Here is a 19,742-nt window from a genome sequence, read left to right as displayed (position 1 = left end):
TTTCTTTCTTGCACCACCACCCAAGCACCTTTTAATGGCTGTGCTGTACAGCAGTGTTTCTCGGCTCCCCCTCGTTCCCCTTTCATTCCATTCCTTCCTTCTTCCCTAGGGTACGAGCAGACCTTCCCATTACTATGTCCTTTGGGATGATAACCGGTTCACAGCAGATGAGCTCCAAATCCTCACCTACCAGCTTTGCCACACGTATGTCCGTTGTACCCGCTCTGTTTCTATCCCAGCACCAGCATACTACGCCCGTTTGGTGGCCTTCCGGGCACGATACCACCTTGTCGACAAAGAGCATGACAGGTGAGTAGCTGGACCCCCGCCAGTGAAGATGCTTCTTGTGTAGGTCCATGTCCACCACTGGGTGGAATTGGTGAGTTATAGGTTGGCTTCATGGTGTTCTCGGAGCTTGGTTATTTTCCTGAAGATGTTTTGTTACCACTACCCTGATAACGTTACCCAGCCTGGGAACAAAACGTCTCCAGGAAAACAACCAAGCTCAGAGAACACCCAAAAACTCAACAGTTCAACCCTGAAGGACATATATTCTCTACTCTTGGAGTAAAATGTCCAACAATGCCACCCCTTGTTTAGAAAAGGGACAAATATGTACAAGTGGTCCTCGTTTAGCAATTGCCTCATTTTGTGACCGTTCACAATTATGATGGTGATGAAAAAGTAACTTTGCGATCAATCCTCGCATTTACGGCCTTCGCAGGTCTGTAGAGCAAAGGAAAGCTGAAGTAAGATCGTAAACACAGTTGCAGTTTTACTTAGTGACTGCTTCACGTAACAACCGAGTTGCTGGTCCTAATTGCGGTCACTAAACGAGGACTACCTGTATTGCAGACAAATCTTGTTTTGGAAGTTATTGATTATTTACGTTGGCGCATGAATGAGGAATTATTAGCTATCTCTGGAGAGAAATCACATTAACTGTATTTCATTTAAATCAAATTTAGGCTTCATCTTTGCTCACATAATTTTTCAGCTGCGTACCCCCCTCCCCACCATTTCCCCAGCATGTCTTCCAAAGGCGCAAAGCAGCCCCCAGCCTGGAAAAGTTTTTGTCCCGCTAGTTTGTTTTTATTGCCATCAGGTTCATGGAGGGGGAAAGGAACGAGCTTTTTATCTAACAGAGGTGTGCAGTTTATCTGGAGTGAAGGCTGTGCGCCTAGAAATAGTGAGTAGCTCCAGGACCAGAACTGAATGGGGATGTGTTTCCGTTTCATTAAAGTGAAATAAAGTGGATTCTTTTCCTTTCCCCTGACCTTAGCCAATCCAACTGGGAAACGTCTAGAAGTCTCTGGCACCCCAAAGCTTTCAGGGATCCTGAGCAGAGCTGCAAATCAGATGTTGCTTTTCTGTTCTGGGGTGATTGGGCTGTGGGGACAAGCGGGCTGAACTCTCCTGTTGGGGAACAAAGGGGGAAACAACTGCCTGAGGAGTAGGGTTTTTTTAGATTTTTTTATCCCACCTTTATTATTTTTATCAATAACTCAGGGCGGCGAACATACCCAATACTCCTTCCTCCTCCTGTTTGCCCCACAACAACAACCCTGTGAGGTGGGTTGGGCTGAGAGAGAGTGACTGGCCCAAGGGCACCCAGACGGCTTTCACGCCTAAGGCGGGACTAGAACTCTCCTACCACGTCTGATTGGCTCTTGGGCTGAGAGAGCAGGACTGATCCAAAGTCACCCAGCTGGCTTTCGTGCCTAAGTTTCCTGTTTTCTCCATGTTTAGATACATAGACACATACATACGTAGTCATGTATTATTCCGGTGGAAACTTCTTCTTTTGATAGTTTACCACCATTTTCTCCAACCATGGTCTCCGTAATGAGGTGTGAGAAGAAAATAGTAGAATATTCCTTATTTCACCATTACCTCGTTCCTTTTTTTTAATGTTTATTTTGGTGGGGTAGGTTTTATGATGTACGTCATATATTAGTAGAGTAGTACAGGCATATAATTTATAAATAAATGCATATATAGGGGCTGCACGCTCAACATTTTATTACTGGTAAAGGGGCATGATGAAAAAAGTTTGGAGACCTCGGCTCTAAATCCATTGGGTCTGCAGTCCCTGGAATTCTCTTGTTGGCTGGGAATTCTGAGAATTGTTGTCCAAACATATTTGGAGGCTTCCTGCTGGAAAAAAAATGATACAAGTCCAATACTGTAATGGTATGTGGGAACAACCTTGGGAGACGGGGAAGAGCCGCAGCTGGGGAACAGTCGGATAAGAGGCAGCTGAACCTGCAGCAGGAATGTGGGCGTGGGAAATGTCTTAGAAGGGACCCTCCCTGGTTTCTTGGGCTCTAAAGGTGACAGGGGAGAAAGGTACTTTCAGACTTACAAGATTGATGTCAGCCTTGCGACATAGTTCAGACAAGAAGCGCCCCCTGATGTACTAGCTCTACTTTCTTGTAAGGTTACATTAACGCAGACTCTCTCAACCTTATGACCCTGGAGGAACCCTTGAAATATTTTCCAGGCCTCGGGGAACCCCTGCACATTCAGGCTCAAAGATAGGCCAGAAGTTACAAAATTATTATATTCGTTTCACGTGCAGGCCTGTCATTAGCAGTGTTCTTAAACTGAAAATAAAGAACGAAACTGACCTCTTGAATGTGAAGTTGCCTAAATTGGAAATAATTTTTTAAATAAATCGTGATCTCCCAGGGAACCCCAAGTGACCTCTCGCAGAACCTTAGGGTGCCATGGAACCCTGGTTGGGAAATCCTGCTCTATCTCCTCCCCATCCATTTCCAGTGACTTGAATTGATGACTTAGGTAGTGAAAGCTATTTATTTATTTATTTTGTTTTGTTTTGTTTATAAATTTATTCACCGCCCACCTCCCCCTCATGGGGGACTCTGGGTGGTTTACAATAAAATGCAGTTAAAACTTAAAACCATTTCAGTATAACAATACAATAAAATAAGAATATAGTAAAATCGTAAGTGGCAAGAGATTTTAATCAGTCCACGAGTGTAGGACGCCCCTCAAAATCACTTAGGGCACTAGCCATCCCCAGGTATAACTATTCCCCCTCCCATTCCAAGCCTGCTGACAAAACCAGGCCTTTAGTCGTTTTCGGAAGTCCAGGAATGAAGGGGCCTGTCAGACTTCTGGGGGAAGGATGTTCCAAAGGGCGGGAGCTACAGCAGAGAAGGCGTGCTTCCGAGACCCCGTTAGATGAAATTCTTTTATAGATGGGGTCCGTAACATGCCCTCCCTGCATGACCGGGTGGGGCGGGTTGATGTAATAGGGATGAGACAGTCCCTCAGATATCCTGGTCCCATGTCAAGTAGGGCTTTAAAGGTAATAACCAACACCTTGAATTGGACCCGGAAGCAAACTGGGACCCAGTGCAGCTCACGCAACAAAGGTGTTACGTGTGCGAATCTTGCAGCACCCAAGATTGTCCACGCGGCTGCATTCTGAATCAGCTGAAGCTTCCGGATACTCTTCAAGGGAAGCCTCATGTAGAGTGCATTACAGTAGTCTATCTGGGAGATTACCAGGGCATGAGTGACTGTTCGAAGGGCCTCTTGGTCCAGGAAGGGGCGTAACTGGCACACAACACGGAGTTGAGCAAAGGCCCTCCTGGCCACAACTGCCACCTGCTCTTCAAGCAGGAGTCATGAGTCCAAGAGGACCCCCAAGTTACGCACCGGGTCTGTCTGGGGCAGTGCAACCCCATCCAGCACTAAAGATGACAAATTCCTGGCACGTGAGGTGCCATTAATCCACAGCCGCTCCGTCTTACTAGGGTTCAGTCGAAGCCTATTGCTCCCCATTCAGGCCCCCACAGCCCCCAGGCACTTGGAGAGGGTGGTCACAGCATCACTTACTTCACCAGGGATGGAGATATACAATTGGGTGTCATCAGCATACTGATGATACCTCATCCCATGGTGACGGATGATCTCGCCCAGCGGTTTCATGTAGATGTTAAAAAGGAGAGGGGAGAGTACTGATCCCTGCGGCACCCCACAAAGAAGGGGCTGTGGGGCCGACCTCTCCTCCCCTATTACCAGCAATTGGGACTGGCCCTGGAGAAGGAGGTGAACCAGCATAAGACTACGCCACCCACCCACAACTCCCCGAGCCGACCCAAAAGGATACCATGGTTGATGGTATCGAAAGCTGCTGAGAGGTCAAGAAGAGCCAGGATGGATGCACTGCCTCCATCCCGCTCCCGCCAAAGATCATCCATAAGTGCGACCAATCCCATTTCCATCCCATAACCGGGCCTGAAACCTGACTGAAAGGGATCTAGATAATCCGTTTCATCCAGGATCCTCTGGAGCTGCAGCGCCACCACTTTCTCAACCACTTTCCCCAAAAAGGGGAGGTGGGAGACTGGGCGAAAGTTGTCCAATACGCTAGGGTCCAGCGATGGTTTCTTGAGGAGGGGGCACACCAGTGCCTCTTTGAAGGCTGCCGGGAATACCCCCTCTCTCAAGGAAGTATTTACCACCGCTTGGACCCAACCACACGTCCCCTCCCGAGCTGCCTTCACCAGCCAGGAGGGGCATGGATCTAGTTGACAAGTAGTAGCGTTTACAGTCAGGAGGATCCTGTCCACTTCCTTGGGCTCAACAGGCTCGAACCGTTCCCAGATAACAGAATAAGAACGTCCCCCGGGTATCTCCCCAGACACTGCCTCACACTCAGAGTCCAACTTGGAACAGATCTGAGCGATTTTATCCTGCAGATGCCCAGAAAACTCCTCAGCTCGGCCCTGTTTTCTCTTTTAGAGAGTTTGCACAGGATCATTACAAAAGAAAAGGTGATGCTAAGCACCAAAATGTATTTGCGCATTCTTTCACTACAATAATTATATTGTGGATTGGGTCCAGTTGTCTCTTCCTTACCATAGACAGGTGTCTTTCCTGGAAGAATCACTACAATTAGCTGCAGCCCCATGTATGTCAATTTCAGGTGCTTGAACATAGGCTCCACACTGTCTGCACCTTGGGCGTATTTACAGAAGCACGGCTGGCCCTGGATCGGCATCCCTGCATCCTTAGAGATCTTGCGCAGCTGGTCTGTAAAACTCCTAGAAACGCAGAATAAGCCATAGCTAGTACGGGAACAAGCCTACCTTTGTACATGTTATCCCTTCTATTCTACCTGAGATGGGTTTTGAGAAGAGAACTGGATTGATTCTCAGGGAACAGGTCTCTCAGTCATTAGGTGAGATCCGTGTTTTTGAAGCTTGGCAACTTTAAGATGTGTGGACGTCAACTCCCAGAATTCCCCAGCCAGCCCATCTTAAAGTTGCCAAGTTTGAAAAACACTGAGTTAGATTAAACTTCCCTGTGTGCTGTCAACATAACTCTGGATATCAGAAGCTGAGGATAACCAACAGAATCTTGCAAGTCTGAAATCCAGCCTTGTAGGAATGCCAGGAGCACAGCTGGAAGCTGAAGTCCCCAAACGTCCAATGCCTGGAATAAAGCTGTGCTGTTTTTGCAGACGGCAATCCCCTTCCGAGAGAAGTCTGCCGTCCTCATCCGCAGCAGTTTCATGCTCTAATCCATGCTGTGTTTTATCTCCACTCCTTCCCCTCTGCTCTTTCAGTGGAGAAGGCAGCCACATCTCCGGCCAGAGCAACGGCCGGGATCCGCAGGCTCTCGCCAAGGCGGTGCAAGTTCATCAGGACACTTTACGTACCATGTACTTTGCTTGAAAGCCCAACATTTTTACCTCACTCCAGAAAGCTTTCCGATTTGTAGGAGCCATAGAAAAAAAAAGGAAGAAAGAAAGAAAGGAAAAGAAAAGGAAGCATTGGAGCACCGTGTGGGCATCCAATGGGGAGATCACTGCAGGCCGCGGATAAAACATTTGAAGGAGGCCCCCTGCGTTTTCCAGGGTCGACTCAGGAGAACTGCTTAACTGGATGGACACACCATTGTAGTATTAAAGCAAGAGAGACTCTGTTTTTCAGGCTTTCCAGTTACCTGACCAAACAAATGCAACATATTGAAACCAAGGGAGGGAATCTGTCTTTCAGTTAACAAAAAAAAAAAACAGGTTTTCATCGCTGGGAAGGTGGGCAGGAGATGCAAAAGGAGACTTCTGACTGTGAAATAAGAAGGGTTTCAGTCCTCTAATGCCCCAATCAAAATGCTGTTTCTTATTGTTTTGGGGGTGGGATAGGGGAGGGACTTGTAGAGCCTTAAAACAGATGACTAGATTTATAAAAACTAATATTTTAGGATACAGAATGCTTTAATTGGCACAGAAGAAAAGAAGCCAGTAGTTTATAGATGAATTTTAACACTGTTACCCCCTCTCCATGAAGAAGAATGATTTTTTTCCTCCCCTTTCTATATGATAATGGTGTAAGGTACCCGCAGCACTTACCACAAAGCCGAAAAGGAAACTTGTCTTCCGCTGTTTAAAAGTGGGTTGGCTGCTGCCCTTTTAATGCAGCAGAAACACACTGTGGGCGAGTGCCTTACTGCAATGCTGCAAAATGTGGACAGTTCTTCACCTTTCAAACTGGGGGGGAAAAAAAGGGAAAGAAAACCAACAATGCTCTTGTCTTGCTGGTGGTCAGGATCTCTAGCTTGAAAGTGGTTTTTTTTTTTTTTTTTGCTTTTGTTTTGTTTTATGTTCACCAAGCGTACCATTTCATGTTAGCTCACAGCCTCACGATGGGTTAAAATTCTGTGCACTTTTAACATGACATATGAATTTGGAGAGCTGCTGATGATAAAACCTGCTTTTTTTAAAAGAAGAAAAAAATATTGATTGAACTGCTTCTGATATATTTCTTGCGTGGTGATTTTTTTTTCCTTTTTAATTTAAAGAAAGCTGCATTTCTGATGAACAGGGTGTGTGTAAAAGGAAGAATGTTTTTGTCTGCCCTGCAAGCACAAAAAAGAACTCTGCTATCAATTCATGTCCTGATTTTTTAATATATTGATGAGATTTTTTATTACCAAGTATTTTTATACAATGCCGAGTCTCTTGCCAAAACTGACACTCAAATTCTCGTGTTTACATCATCTTGCTCCTTTTCCCCTCCCCAACATTTGGGAATATTCTTACAGCGCACAAAGTAGATTGCTTTATCACCACATGAGCTCAAATTGGAATTATACCAAGAAGATTTACAGGTGGCTGAGTTTCCCATGAACGGCACAGTCACTCCAGAACCCTTGTGCTGTACAGCGAAGGAATTATAATTGCATCTACCACCGTTTTGTAACGCCAATGTGTTCTCAAGCCATCCTGGAATTCTGCTGTTTTTATATCTAGCATGGCAGGAAAGGTAGACCTGAAATTCTCCCAGTCAACCCCGCTTCTCTAGCTTGCTTTGAGGTCAGAACATTAAAACACGCTTTGCTGTCGTCTGTAGAAATGGATCCTGACCTTCTAGGGACAAAACAAACCAGTCCTTTTACCCATGGCTGTGGATTCCTGTTTTCCTTCCTGCAACAAACACCTTAAATAGGAAAGGTAGGAAATAAACTGGCCTGTGCTGACCTCTTGCAGACCAATTCTGGCTGTTTTAGTTCTTAAGGAACTGTGCGCCGTACGTTGTCTCCAGACCATATTGTTGCTTCACAGTTTTATCTTCGAGTGCCAAAGTGAGCTTTCAGCAACAGCAACAGCAAAAGAACCCATTTCCTGTAGAGCTGGGTAATGCTCTTGTAATTTTATCCCCAGGAAAAGAAACACCTGTGGAGTGAGAGTTGTGGACTGCTTGTGCTTCCAACATGAAGTTTAGCGTCAATTTTCTTCGTTTAGGCCTTACCCCTTCTCTTCCCCGTCCTGCCCCTGCTTCACCATATCCCACAGGGCAGAATGTTAACCCATCAGAATGCTATGCAAACAAGCAGGCCACTCAGAATGGGACACAGCTTCACAATTTGATTGTGAGTCTGTATTCTTTAGCCACAATTACAGCCATTGCTAAGGGAATGCACCAGCCCAACAGTGTGCACAAAGAGGTGGTGGAGTTTTCTGACATGGTGCCCTATCCCAGATGGCTTATAAGCAACGTGTCTGGTCGCTCTGCTTAATGTGGGCGTAGCTGATTGGTCTACATGATGAGTAATGCAGATTGTGGGTTCAGTAATCCCCCATTCCGTCCTCCTTTGCTTTCACTTAGCGGCTTTGAATCCTTCAAAGTTGGAACGGTGTTGCCCTGGGCACCTGCTCTCGGACAAATGCATCAAGACCGAAAGCCCACATTGCTTAACGAAGTGCCTGCACGGCTTGCTCACCTACCAGCCTTCATCAAGATCCTTGTACACGATTATTGCTCGCCTCGCCCCTTCTGAGCTTGGGCGTGAGAATGCATTTAAAAAAAACAAAAAACAGGAATAACATTTTGAGTTTTTCTTGGTGTCTCTTCACCCCGTCTGCCTCTTCCTGCTTGGAGGAGATTCTCCCTTCTGACACCAGCGCTGCAACTGCGATTCTGAAGCATTTTTGAGCAAGAATAAATGACTTGGGCGTTTGCAGAATCGGGGAAGTGGGGGGGGGGGGAACAAGGGAATCCAAAAGAAACTTGGAGCTTTGTCAAAACAGCAGCAGCAGCAGCAGCAGCAACTGCTTTAAAACAAACACCAAGCCTCCAGGACTTGAATTGTTACCAGTGGACACTGTTTTCAGATTTTTTGCACTCCACGGTTAGGTTGCTGCTTTTAATGGAGGGCTGCGTGGCATGATTAAGGAGATGTAAGTGGCAAGCGCTTTCCTCACCCCCCCACCTCACCTCTCCCCACCTGGTGCATGCAGAGTTTTCACTAAGTGCCGTAAATAATGTAATTGCTGCGACCTCTTTGAAACAATGTTTTCTGGGTTTGGGGTGATCCCCTTTTTTGTTTCGATGTTCTAAGAACTGAGCTAGACACCCCCCCCCCACACACACGCATGTACTACGTAACAAAGGCTACCTGTTGCATTCCTGCTTTGCTTGGGCAAAACTGTGTATTCTGTCTTTTTGATGGTCAGAGTGTGCACACCAAAGAGGAAGCCTTCTCCGCTGCTTCTTCCATCACTAAGTGTGGCTGCCGCTGCACACTGCACGGGTGTTTCGTGAGATCCGCCAAAAAACCTGTTTTGGAATATTTCGCCTTGCACCTTAGCCTGTATTCCTTGTGCCAACCCTCTCCTCCTCCTGTGGTGGGAAACGTTGCTGACTCCCCACAGGCTGTGTGGGTGGGGTTGCGGGGAGGGGGGCGTGAAATGCAGCATTAAAAAGTAGCTCTCAGTTGTTGGTTTTGATGGTGGTGGTGGTGGTGGTGATGATGATTTTTCAATTTTGCCTGCACTGCTGCTTGTTCCAATGTACTGCTTATATTTGAACAAAGAAAAAGGGAGTGGATGGATGAGGCTTCAAAAGGCACGAAGAAGAAATGTAAACCAAGGCCCAGAAGAAGATTGGAGTCTGGTGGTTTGAACAGCGGGCCCTGATGCCACACCAGAAGCTGGCACCGCAAGGACTTGGCTTCAGAACTAGCCTGGCCTATCGGATTGAAGGATTCCAGTTGTCTGTGGGGACGTTTGTCTTTGGATCCTGGATGTCTACAGCTGAGATGGTGTCTCTCTAGCATCTAGGTATTGCTGGATTCCAGTTTACATCATCTCAACACCATTGGCTATGTTGGGTGGGGGTTATGAGAGTTGGAAGCCAGCAACATCTGGAAGCAGTAGGTTCCCCCATCCCTGATAGGAGGACCTGGCAACATCCACTTGACAAGTTAAGGGGAATCATAGGGACTTCGTTTCATTTGGTGGATGCAAACGTCTTTCGGGTTATGCTGCGCTCTTGTCAAAATTGCCGAATTGGGTGCAAATGCCTTTCTGATGTCTAGTTCTAAATGCTTATATGGCACCGAGAGCTTTCATCTGAAAGAGCTGTTTTTCCTGTCTGTTGAAAAACTTGTGAAATCTTTTTCTCTACTCAGTACTGTTCTAAAAAGAAAAATTACTGGGTTGTGGGGTTTTTTTGGCTTTATTTTTTGCTTCTTTGTTTTATCTTTTATCATTTTGGGACCAACGAAGCAACTACTGTCCATAAAAAGCTGACGTTGTAGAAAAGATGTAATTTCCAGTGTTTTTCTTTCTCCTCCTCCTCCCCTTTCCTTTTATTCAAGTGTTAAAAGCATCTTGGCAGCACAGTGCAAACTTGTTGTGCTGGTTCTATCTCGAGAGAGCCACACAGCAGAACAGCAATAATAAAAAGAAACAAAACCCGTATCACACATGCGCATGTAATTTTGCACTTCCAAATAATTGTGAAAGTTTTAAACTGTTGGCAACTCTGGTCTGTGTCCAAAACAGTTTTTTTAACCTGTTACAAAGAAGCCTGGATATGTAAATACAGAATGTTCACAAAACACATCTTCCTGTCTGTGTAGCTTTGATTTGTGTGTGCGTGTTTGAAATTGAGCATTGTAGGGTCCATTTTATTAAGCAGGTTTAAACTATTGCTGCATAGCAGCAAACTGGGGACTTAATTTGATTTTTTAAAAATAACAGCATCTCTCTAAGCAGAAATGCAGCACTGCACAATGGGGGGAGGACATGCAAAGGGAGAAATGGTGCTATATTGCAGTAACTTTTTTTGGTTTGTTTTATTTTGTTTTTTAAGTTTCCTCTAGGACAGCTACCCCAACCTGGTGCTTTTCGAGTATGTTGGGATTGCAATTTGCAGGTGTTTGTGCTGGCTGGGAGTTGCAGTCTCATCAAACTTGAGGTGCAGCAGCTTTGTGGTGGTTGGTCTACCATATCAAAGAATATTTCTGCAAGGTCACGAGTCTGTTCCTTTGCATGTCTGTGTGAGACTTCGCATCAGATGTTTCCAAGTGACCTTGTTCTTTTTGGAGTATCTACAAACTCTGTGCTTGGTATTAAACAGGTGCTTCCTTGACAGAGGACTTTTAGGGAATGAAAAATAAATAGGTTATTTGGTTGCCTGGCCATCCTGAAAATTCAAACCATTTATGAAATTCATATATTCAAAGACAGCTGCATTTTTTAATCTAGTTCCTGTGGTGGTCAGGTAGGGGTCTAGTGTAAATGGGGAGGTTGACGGTTCATCAAGCATAACACCATAGAGCAGAAAGGAACTGCAAGATAGCCCTTGTTGATGGAGTTACTAGTATTGTCAAGCCACTTGGCCAGGTATTAAGTTCTAGAGTGATTACAACTCCCTCCCTCCCACCCTCCCAATACTATTTAAAATCACCCATTGTTTCATCTAAATAAGTATGGTTTCTAATCTCACCTTTCAGGCAAAAAGCTCTAGGGATCCCTAAAAGCACCAGACCTCGCCTGGAGGCTGAGGTTGCAGAAGGAAGAGGAAAAAGTCATTTAGGCATCACTTGTTTAAATTATATTTAAATTATATTGTAGTACATATTTAACGACCACCCCCCCCACCCCTCACCCCCAATGACTATTCAGGGAGACGACACCGCTGAGCTTTAGAGCTGTAAAGTGGATGGACTGATGGGAAGACCTGTCTCTGGTTGTATGGATGATAGATTAAAGCAGCCTTTCTCAACCTTTTGACCCTGTAGGAGGCCTTGAAATATTTTTCAGGCCTTGAGGAACCCCTGCCCATTCAGGCTCAAATATAGGCCTGAAGTTACAAAATTATTATATTCGTTTCATGGGTAGGCCTGTATATACAGTATGCATTAACAATGTTCTTAAAACTAAAAATAAAGAATGAAACTTACCTCTTTAAGGTGAAGTTGCCTGAATTTGAAATAATTTTTTAAATAAGTCGTGATCTCCCAGGGAACCCCTAGTGACCTCTTGTGGAACCCTCAGGTGCCATGGAACCCTGGAAAAACCCTGGTGTAGATCATGCCCAGCTGCTATATATTTTTATTTTTGTTTTCCATTGTGTATTTTGTGTTTTTATTTGTTTTACTGTAAGCCACCTAGAGTCATGTAAAAGTGAGATGGGCGGCTATATAAATCAAGCAAATAAATAAAAAACTTTTGTTTTACTTCTATATTTACAAGGAACCTGTGTTTCACTTAGTGCTGCAGTTTCGAGTACAGTAATTACTAGAGCCTATATTTCTTTAAAAAAATAGGAAATTAACACTGCTTTTCTACCCCGCTCCAAGCCACCAGCAATGCTAACACAACCTGAAACCTGTTTAGCCCCCAGTTAAGCAATTAAACCACTGGTTTATTGGACTGTAATCCATTGAACCATGTTAAGGTGCTAAACATACCTGGTTTTCTTCTCCATCTTCTCCATTTTGTTTAATATTGAATGTATAATAGCTGAGAACTTAATAATGTGGTTAAATTTTTGTAATACTTTGTTTCAAAGTAGTACTGAAACCAATCTAAAGAAAATGTAACTATAGTTTATGTTATTGATTTATCATTTGACTGTATTTGTATGGCTGTCAAAACATAATTTTGCAGCCTTTTTCATTATTTGATCATTTACTTCTCAAATTTTGCCTCCTCTGAAACAGATAATGCTCAATTCAGCAAATATAAGAAAACATAGTCTAAATAGAAGAGATGCAGCTTAAGAACATCTCAAACGCTAAGAGAACATAAAAAAATATTATGTGATACTTTGAAGAGCAATAAAATAAAAGGTTTTCAAGATTGATGTCAAGCCTTTGAGGTAGGCCAAATCAAGAAATTGACATTGCAGGATTCCAAGAATGCTACTTTGTTGTTGTAGGACACTGTTTCTCAACCTCAGGAACTTTTAAGATGTGTGGACTTCAACTCTCAGAATTCCCCAGCTAGCATGCTGGCTTCTGGGGAATTCTGGGAGTTGTAGTCTACACATCTTAAAATTGCTGAGATTGAGAAACACTGTTGTAGGGTATAGTAACCGAACCTTGAAAGCCTGCCCAAGTTTTTTCACTTCCCCATCTTATACTGAACAACATCAAGGCGAAGTTATTTTGAGTTTCTTTCTCACACTTGCTTCAGTCTCTGGACCAGTGTTGGCTGGGGAATTCTGGTAGTTGAAGTCCACACATCTTAAAATTGCCAAAGTTGAGATACACTGCTCTGGACTGTAATCCATTGGAGCTTGTTTTACTAACCACAACTGGCTGAGTTCATTTCTTAATCTAAGTCAAAAGAAACAGAATTGTAGAGTTAAATTCTGTAGAATCTCAGTCTAGGAACCCAAACTGAAGCATCCCAGGCAGATGACTATCTTGCCTCTGTTTGAGTATATCCACTCCTTCATGTCATTAGCTGCACTGTTCTTACTCATAGGAATTTTTTTCAAACATTCAGCTGGAATCTTCCTTCCTGTAACTTAAATTTCATTCTGTGTCCTGCAGTCTGGAGAAAAGACAACAGGTCTTGAGTTCTTGTTTGATACCCTTTCAAGTATTTGAAGAATGCTATCTTTCTTCTCAATCTTCTGAAGGCCAAAAGTGCCTATTTTTCCTGTTTCCTTTAATTGCTGTTCCTAGGGCCAAGTTTCTAGGCTCTGATAATTTCATTTCCCTTTTCTCAGCCTGTTCCAATTTCTCTGAATAGTTGTTCGTAAAATATAGTGCTCAGAGGTGGAGATTCTTTGAATCATAAAGAATAGCTCTGCATCAGAAATAAAAATCTTGACAGCAAGGGCTGTTCAAAAGTGGAATAGATTTCCTTGGAAGAGGGTGGATTAACTTCTGCTGAGGCTGTCAGGGGTTATTGATTTAAGTACATAACTCCATTTGACAAGCAATACAGGTAAAAACAATATAAAACCCCAATAGAAGAGAATATCTGTAGCTCAGAGTTGAACTGTGGAGTCCTTGGTGCTCTCTGAACTTGGTTCTTTGCTTGCAGACGTTTCATGACCCAACTAGGAAACATCATCACTGCATGTGAGTGTGGGGTTTGCTCCCTGTTTACATACAGTAGCTTGCCTTGCGTGTTTTGGTGGGGGCGTGGTTTTCTCCTTGGTAGTTCCCTAATCAATACCCTAATCAAGGAACTACCAAGGGGAAAACCACGCCCCCACCAACACTGGTAGGACAAACTACTGTATGTAAACAGGGAGCAAACCCCACACTCCCTCACACTGATGTTACCTAGTTGGGTGATGAAATGTCTGCAAACAGACAACCAAGCTCAGAGAGCACCAAAGACTCCACAATAAAAACGCCGTAACCTATTGAAATAATACAGTCCAAGGGATACTGTTTTTTTTAAATTCCTGCTCTGGCTAGGGAGTTGGAGTAGAGCAGTGTTTAAATTTCAGTGTTTCTTGGTTTCCCCGAAGACCCTCTCAGGGGTCCTCTAAATCAAAAGTATTTACCAGATATTGACGATACTTGCAACAATTTAAAAACGTCACTCCTGTCATTTTTTGTTAAATAGTAGAGGGTGTTTTTTTCATGAAAAATGTTTTATGTTAATATCCAGTGGGTTTAACATTATTTTACATGATTCAATTAATAAATATTCTACGAATGCATCCATTTTAATTTTTAATATGGCAAATATTGATAAATATAACACATAGAAACAAAAGCTTTTGGGGGGACCTCTGTAATTTTTAAAAGTGGGAAGAAGTCCAGAGAGCAAAAAGTTTGAGAGACACTGGAGTAGAGAGTCTCCAAAACTTCTCCAACCTTTCCATTCTATGATTCAGTGGTAACATCTTTACTATTAAAAAAGACCCCACTTTATACCTATGCATCTGATTTTTGCTTCCCAAATGAAGAGCTTTAGATTTGTCTCTTGATTAATTTTATTCTGGTACTTTCAGCCCATTTCTCTAACTTGCCAAGATTGCTTGGAATATTATTTCCAATTTCTAGGGTTCCATCTCTCATCCGTTTTCATTTAATCTGCAGATTTGATAAGTATTCCAATGGCTATCCAAGTCATTGATTAAAAAAACAAAATTGAACTACAGTTGGAAGGTACAGCAAACAAACATTTGGTTAATGCAGAGTTTCTCAACCGTGGCAACTTTCAGATGTGTGGACTTCAACTCCCTGAATGCCCCAGCCAGCCATGGGAGTTGGTCCACACATCTGAAAACTGCCAAAGTTGAGAAACGCTGGGTTCATGCAATTTGTAAACCAGTTATATTGGCTTATTCCATTCAGTTATGGTGGGAAAAGAGGCAATTCTGGTTGTAGAATTCAAATTCTCCCAGAGGCTGCTAGGAGTGAAGAAGCAAATGCTAGTAAATCCCGCCGCTCATTTAACGTGTAAGCTGTTGTTGCTCATTAGTGAATAATAATTCAGGAGCAAACGTAATTCGAACTCGGAACTGTCGAGTACTCGCGAAAAACCACGAATTGAGGGGGAAAAAAATCCCGCGTCGCCCTTCCCCGCCAGGAGCTCCGCCTCTTCCTCTCGCAGTAGCGGCCTAGCAACAGAAGCACGCATGCGTAGTTAGTGAAGTGAGGGACGCGCGAACTTGCGCGGGAGGAAGGAACTATAGAGAGCAGGAGCCCGAAGTTGAGGAACTTCCGGCGGCCGGAAGAGGGGGATAAAGTACGCATGCGCGTGGGCCGGTGAGTGAGTCAGGCGTATAGACCGTCACCTTTTCTCTTTTCCCCCGAGCACGCAGGAAGGCTGAAGAGCAATTCCTTACCAAAGAGTCGAGAAGGGGGGATTTCCGGGACGAGGGGGAAGATCGCGGTGGCGCATGCGTACGCCCTCGAGCGCCGAAGACCGCTCACCTCAGAGCGGGGCTCCTTCGGGTCCCTCGGTCAGTCAGCGGCGGAGCGAGCGGGCGAGCCGGGCTGCGGGCGGCCACGCAATTTCCGCCTGCTCGGCCGCCTCCACAGCCCGCAGCTGACGGAGCGGCCGGGTTGGGCTGAGGCGGCAGCGCAAGAAGAAAGGGCGGCGCGACTTGGGGCTGGGAGGAGAAGGAGGATCCGCCGCCGCCGCCGCCGCCGCCGCAGGCCCGGCCGGTCCGGACCGGGACGGTGCGAGCAGAGGACGAGGAAGAACCGGAGCGGCCCCCATCCGACAGAGCGGCCGCGCCGAGTCCATGAATGGAAATCGGCAGCGCAGGTGAGGCGGAGGGGCTGCCCGTGGGGGGCTTCTGCAGAGGCGGACGGAGGGGCGCCGGGGAGGCCTTTCCGAAGGCCTCGTTACTGCCCTGAAGGCGCAAGAGGGAGAGGGGCCCTTTGGGACCCCCTGGCCTCCTCCAAAAGTGGCCTTCACGCGCAGGCTGGTCCTCAGAACGAAGGCAGAAGCGGGCTGTTTAGCCTAAACCAGGGTTCCCCGAAATGGTCAATAGCGACCCCCAAGGGACTATCCAAGGGGTTGATAAATGGCTGGGGGGTCAAAAGGGGGCCAATAAACGGCTGGGGTCAATAGGTGGGTGATAAATGATGGAAGGTTGATTGGGTTCAGGTTAATCTTTCGGGGTCTCTGTAGAGCTCCACGCCGGTCCCTAGTCCTGAAGGGGAGGTGGCTAGCCAGGTTGGATGGCCAGCTGCCGGCAAGAGCGGCCCTGAGCTGTCTCTGTTAGCACTAGTAGTAACAGTACTGTTAGCTAAAGTAGTATGGATTAAATTATTTTCATATGATAAATGTTTGGGAGTCAATGAACAATCTGAAACCTCATGAAGGGGGTTGAAGAGTTGGGGGGCCCCTGGCCTGAACCTTAAGGCATCTTTCCCCAAGCCGGTGCTGTCCAGCTGCGTTGGGCTAGAGCTTCCCTGATTCCCCCCCAGCCACACTACCCTCTACTGTGCTGTCTGAGAGCTGTGGGTGTTGCGGTCTAGCCAGCTCTTCTGAAGGACAGCAGGTCGGGGAAGGGAGGATGGGTGAGGTAAGTTGACTTTAAGGATACAGGGCAACGGGGATTGTGTATAGCAGGTGGAAAGTGGGGTAGAGTTTGGTACTTAGATTTGGACAAGGAGGAAAGATGATTGCTCAGGCTTTGTGGAGCCCTTGCTTATCGTTAAAGGAACGTTGTGTTGCCATGAAACAGATGATTGTTGTAAGCCTCCTTTTTTGAAACAGTATGTTCCATTAATTATGGAAGTGTTTCTCAGCCTTCTCCCAGAATTCCCCAGCCAGCTCTGCTTTGGGAATTGAAGTCTGCCCATCTTAAAGTTGCCAAGGTTGGGAAACACTGAATTATGGACCTGCAGACTTAGAACAGTTGAGATCGTTGAATGAAGAAGGAAATCAGGATTTGTATGTGCTTTGGAGGTGGATTGGTCAAGTGCTGTTTCTCAACCGTTGCAACTTGAAGGTGGGTAGACTTCAACTCCCAGAATCCCCCACACAGCATGGGGTTGGAAAACATGGCATACACAAAAGCCAATCAATATTATGAACTTTGACATGTTTGAGATCTGGTATATCAATTCAGTAGAATGAAGATGAGGTGTATTTGTGGCAGTGAGGATCCCTGGGTTTAGTACTGGTGAGGGGCACTTAGTATCTTCCCATTGTTCTAGGGATGGGAGCTGAAATACTTACAGAAGAAACAGTCTTTCCATTTTGAAGTAGATACTTTAACATATGCTAGAGCTTCTTATAACCTATTATCTGAAATCAAAAAATTGCATAAGGTGGTTGGTTCACTGGGAGAAACCTACATATTTCCCCTGAAAATGCCTTTTTCTTTTATATATTGGCAGGCATAGGTAATGGTCAGTGTAATGTAGTACATTTAAACCTCAGTGCTAGAACCAAACTTGCTGAAATTCTGTGAAGTATAAAAGCTAATTTCACTCACCTAATTGAAGTAAGTGGGAGAAACTCTGCTGCTTAATTGCCTTATGGTACGCTTGTTCAAAATTTAGGAACAGTTTGATTAGCTGCCTTGAGAAATTATGAAGTGAGAGTAGAATAAATGTAAATCCATTGTTTAATGAAGACACAGCAACTTTTTCTTTTGACATTATTGACATGATAGCTGACATAGTTGCACAAAAACTGAAACTTTCTAATTATTCCTGTAATTATGAATCTTAGACGCGGTGGTGCTGCGGGTTAAACCGCTGAGCTGCTGAGCTTGCCGATCAGAAGGTCGGCGGTTTGAATCCGTGTGACGGGGTGAGCTCCCGTTGCTAGTCCCAGCTCCTGCCAACCTAGCAGTTCAAAAACATGCAAATGTGAGTAGATTAATAGGTACAGCTTCGGCGGGCAGGTAACGGCGTTCCGTTTAGTCATGCCTGCCACATGACCATGGAAGTGTCTATGGACAAATGCCGGCTCTTCAGCTTTGAAACGGAGATGAGCACTGCCCCCTAGAGTCCAACACGACTGGACTTAATGTCAAGGGAAACCTTTACCTTTACCTAACCCAGATTAGTCAGTAGCAACACTAATAGAAGCAAATGTTTAGATTTTCAGTTGTGGTCATAAGTCACATCATTTGTTTTCAATGCATGTTTAAATGCCTTCATCATAGATTTCAATTTTATCCTGTTCTGCAGTGGTAGATGGGTTTTTAATGTTTGTTCGTTCACAGCAGCTATAGCATTTTGAACTTAGTTTTCCTTACTTGATAGAACATACATCTAGTGTGCTCTATTTGCAGCTAACTGGGAGTTCATAATGTTACCTTGTCACTTTAAAAGATGTGACACTGGGTGACCTAGTTCAACCCATTAATTTATAAACTATTTATTTATTTATTTATTTATTTATTTATTTATTTAAATTGTCCCCACCCATCTCCTCCCATCGGGGGACTCTGGGCGGTTTACAACAATCGATTAAAAACAACAACCATAAAATACACAGTATAAAAATACAATAATAAATAATATAAATAAAGGTAAAAATAAAGAATCCAGGTGGTGAAAGAATCTAAAACAGTCCAAGTGTGGGAGGAGTGGTCTATAGCAACCATCCCCATGTAGATCTCTTCCCCTCTCCGCCCCAAGCGAGGCGGCAGAACCAGGTCTTCAGACTCTGCCAAAAGGCCAGGAGTGATGGGGCCAATCTCCTCACCGGGGGCAGCATGTTACACAGGGCGGGAGCTACTGCAGAGAAGCCCCGCTTCCTGGACCCCGCCAGATGGAATTCTCTTACAGACGGGGTCTGCAGCATGCCCTCTCTGCACAATTGGGTGGGACGGGTTGATGTAATGGGGAAGAAGCGATCCCTCAGGTACCGTGGGCCCATGCCAGGTAGGGCTTTAAAGGTAATAACCAACACCTTGAATTGGACCCGGAAGCAAACTGGTACCCAATGCAGCTCGTGCAGCAGCGGTGTTACATGTGCCCTTCTGGGGGCACCAAAAACAGCTTGCGCGGCTGCATTCTGGACCAGCTGGAGCTTCCAGATACTTTTCAAGCGTAGCCCCATGTAGAGCGCATTGCAATAGTCTGTATGTGAGATAACAAGGGTATGAGTGACTGTTCGAAGGGCCTCCCTTTACAAACTCCACAAAACTGATAATCCATATTATGGTGTGGCATAGCAAATTGTATGACTCAGGCCACAGTCTATTGAGTGGCCACTGATGTCATCTACAGGGATAACTTGCAGTATATGGTGGTTTTCTTTTTTCATACTCTAGGCCAGCCTTTCTCAGCCATTTGACCCTGGAGGAGCCCTTGAAACATTTTCCAGACCTCGGGGACCCCCTGCACATTCAGGCTCAAATAGAGGCCAGAAGTTACAAAATTATGATATTCGTTTCATGGGTAGGCCTGTATATATGCATTAACAGTGTTCCTAAACTAAAAATAAAGAATGAAACTGACCCATTTAATGTGAAGTTGCCGGAATTTGAAATAAATTTTTAAATAAATCATGATCTCCCAGG

General features: G+C 44.9%; 2 protein-coding genes across 3 annotated transcripts in view; both read left to right on the top strand.

Annotated features, from left to right (window-relative positions):
* Positions 1-10,382, top strand: part of LOC134503352 (protein argonaute-1) — a 68,048-nt gene extending 57,666 nt beyond the window's left edge. For both annotated transcript variants that reach the window (XM_063312134.1, XM_063312135.1), the window contains exons 18-19: positions 110-309; positions 5,603-10,382. In XM_063312134.1, the coding sequence (XP_063168204.1) occupies positions 110-309; positions 5,603-5,711 (309 nt within the window). In that variant the 3' untranslated portion in view covers positions 5,712-10,382. The remainder of the gene's footprint in view (positions 1-109; positions 310-5,602) is intronic.
* A 5,171-nt stretch (positions 10,383-15,553) lies between these two features.
* LOC134503351 (protein argonaute-3) overlaps positions 15,554-19,742 on the top strand; it is a 51,527-nt gene continuing 47,338 nt past the window's right edge. Inside the window, exon 1 of the mRNA XM_063312133.1 lies at positions 15,554-16,015. Within this exon, the coding sequence (XP_063168203.1) occupies positions 15,997-16,015 (19 nt within the window). The 5' untranslated portion in view covers positions 15,554-15,996. The remainder of the gene's footprint in view (positions 16,016-19,742) is intronic.

The sequence above is a fragment of the Candoia aspera genome, chromosome 10 (genome assembly GCF_035149785.1).
Source record: "Candoia aspera isolate rCanAsp1 chromosome 10, rCanAsp1.hap2, whole genome shotgun sequence".
NCBI lineage: Eukaryota > Metazoa > Chordata > Lepidosauria > Squamata > Boidae > Candoia > Candoia aspera.
This window is presented reverse-complemented; position numbering and strand designations above follow the sequence as displayed.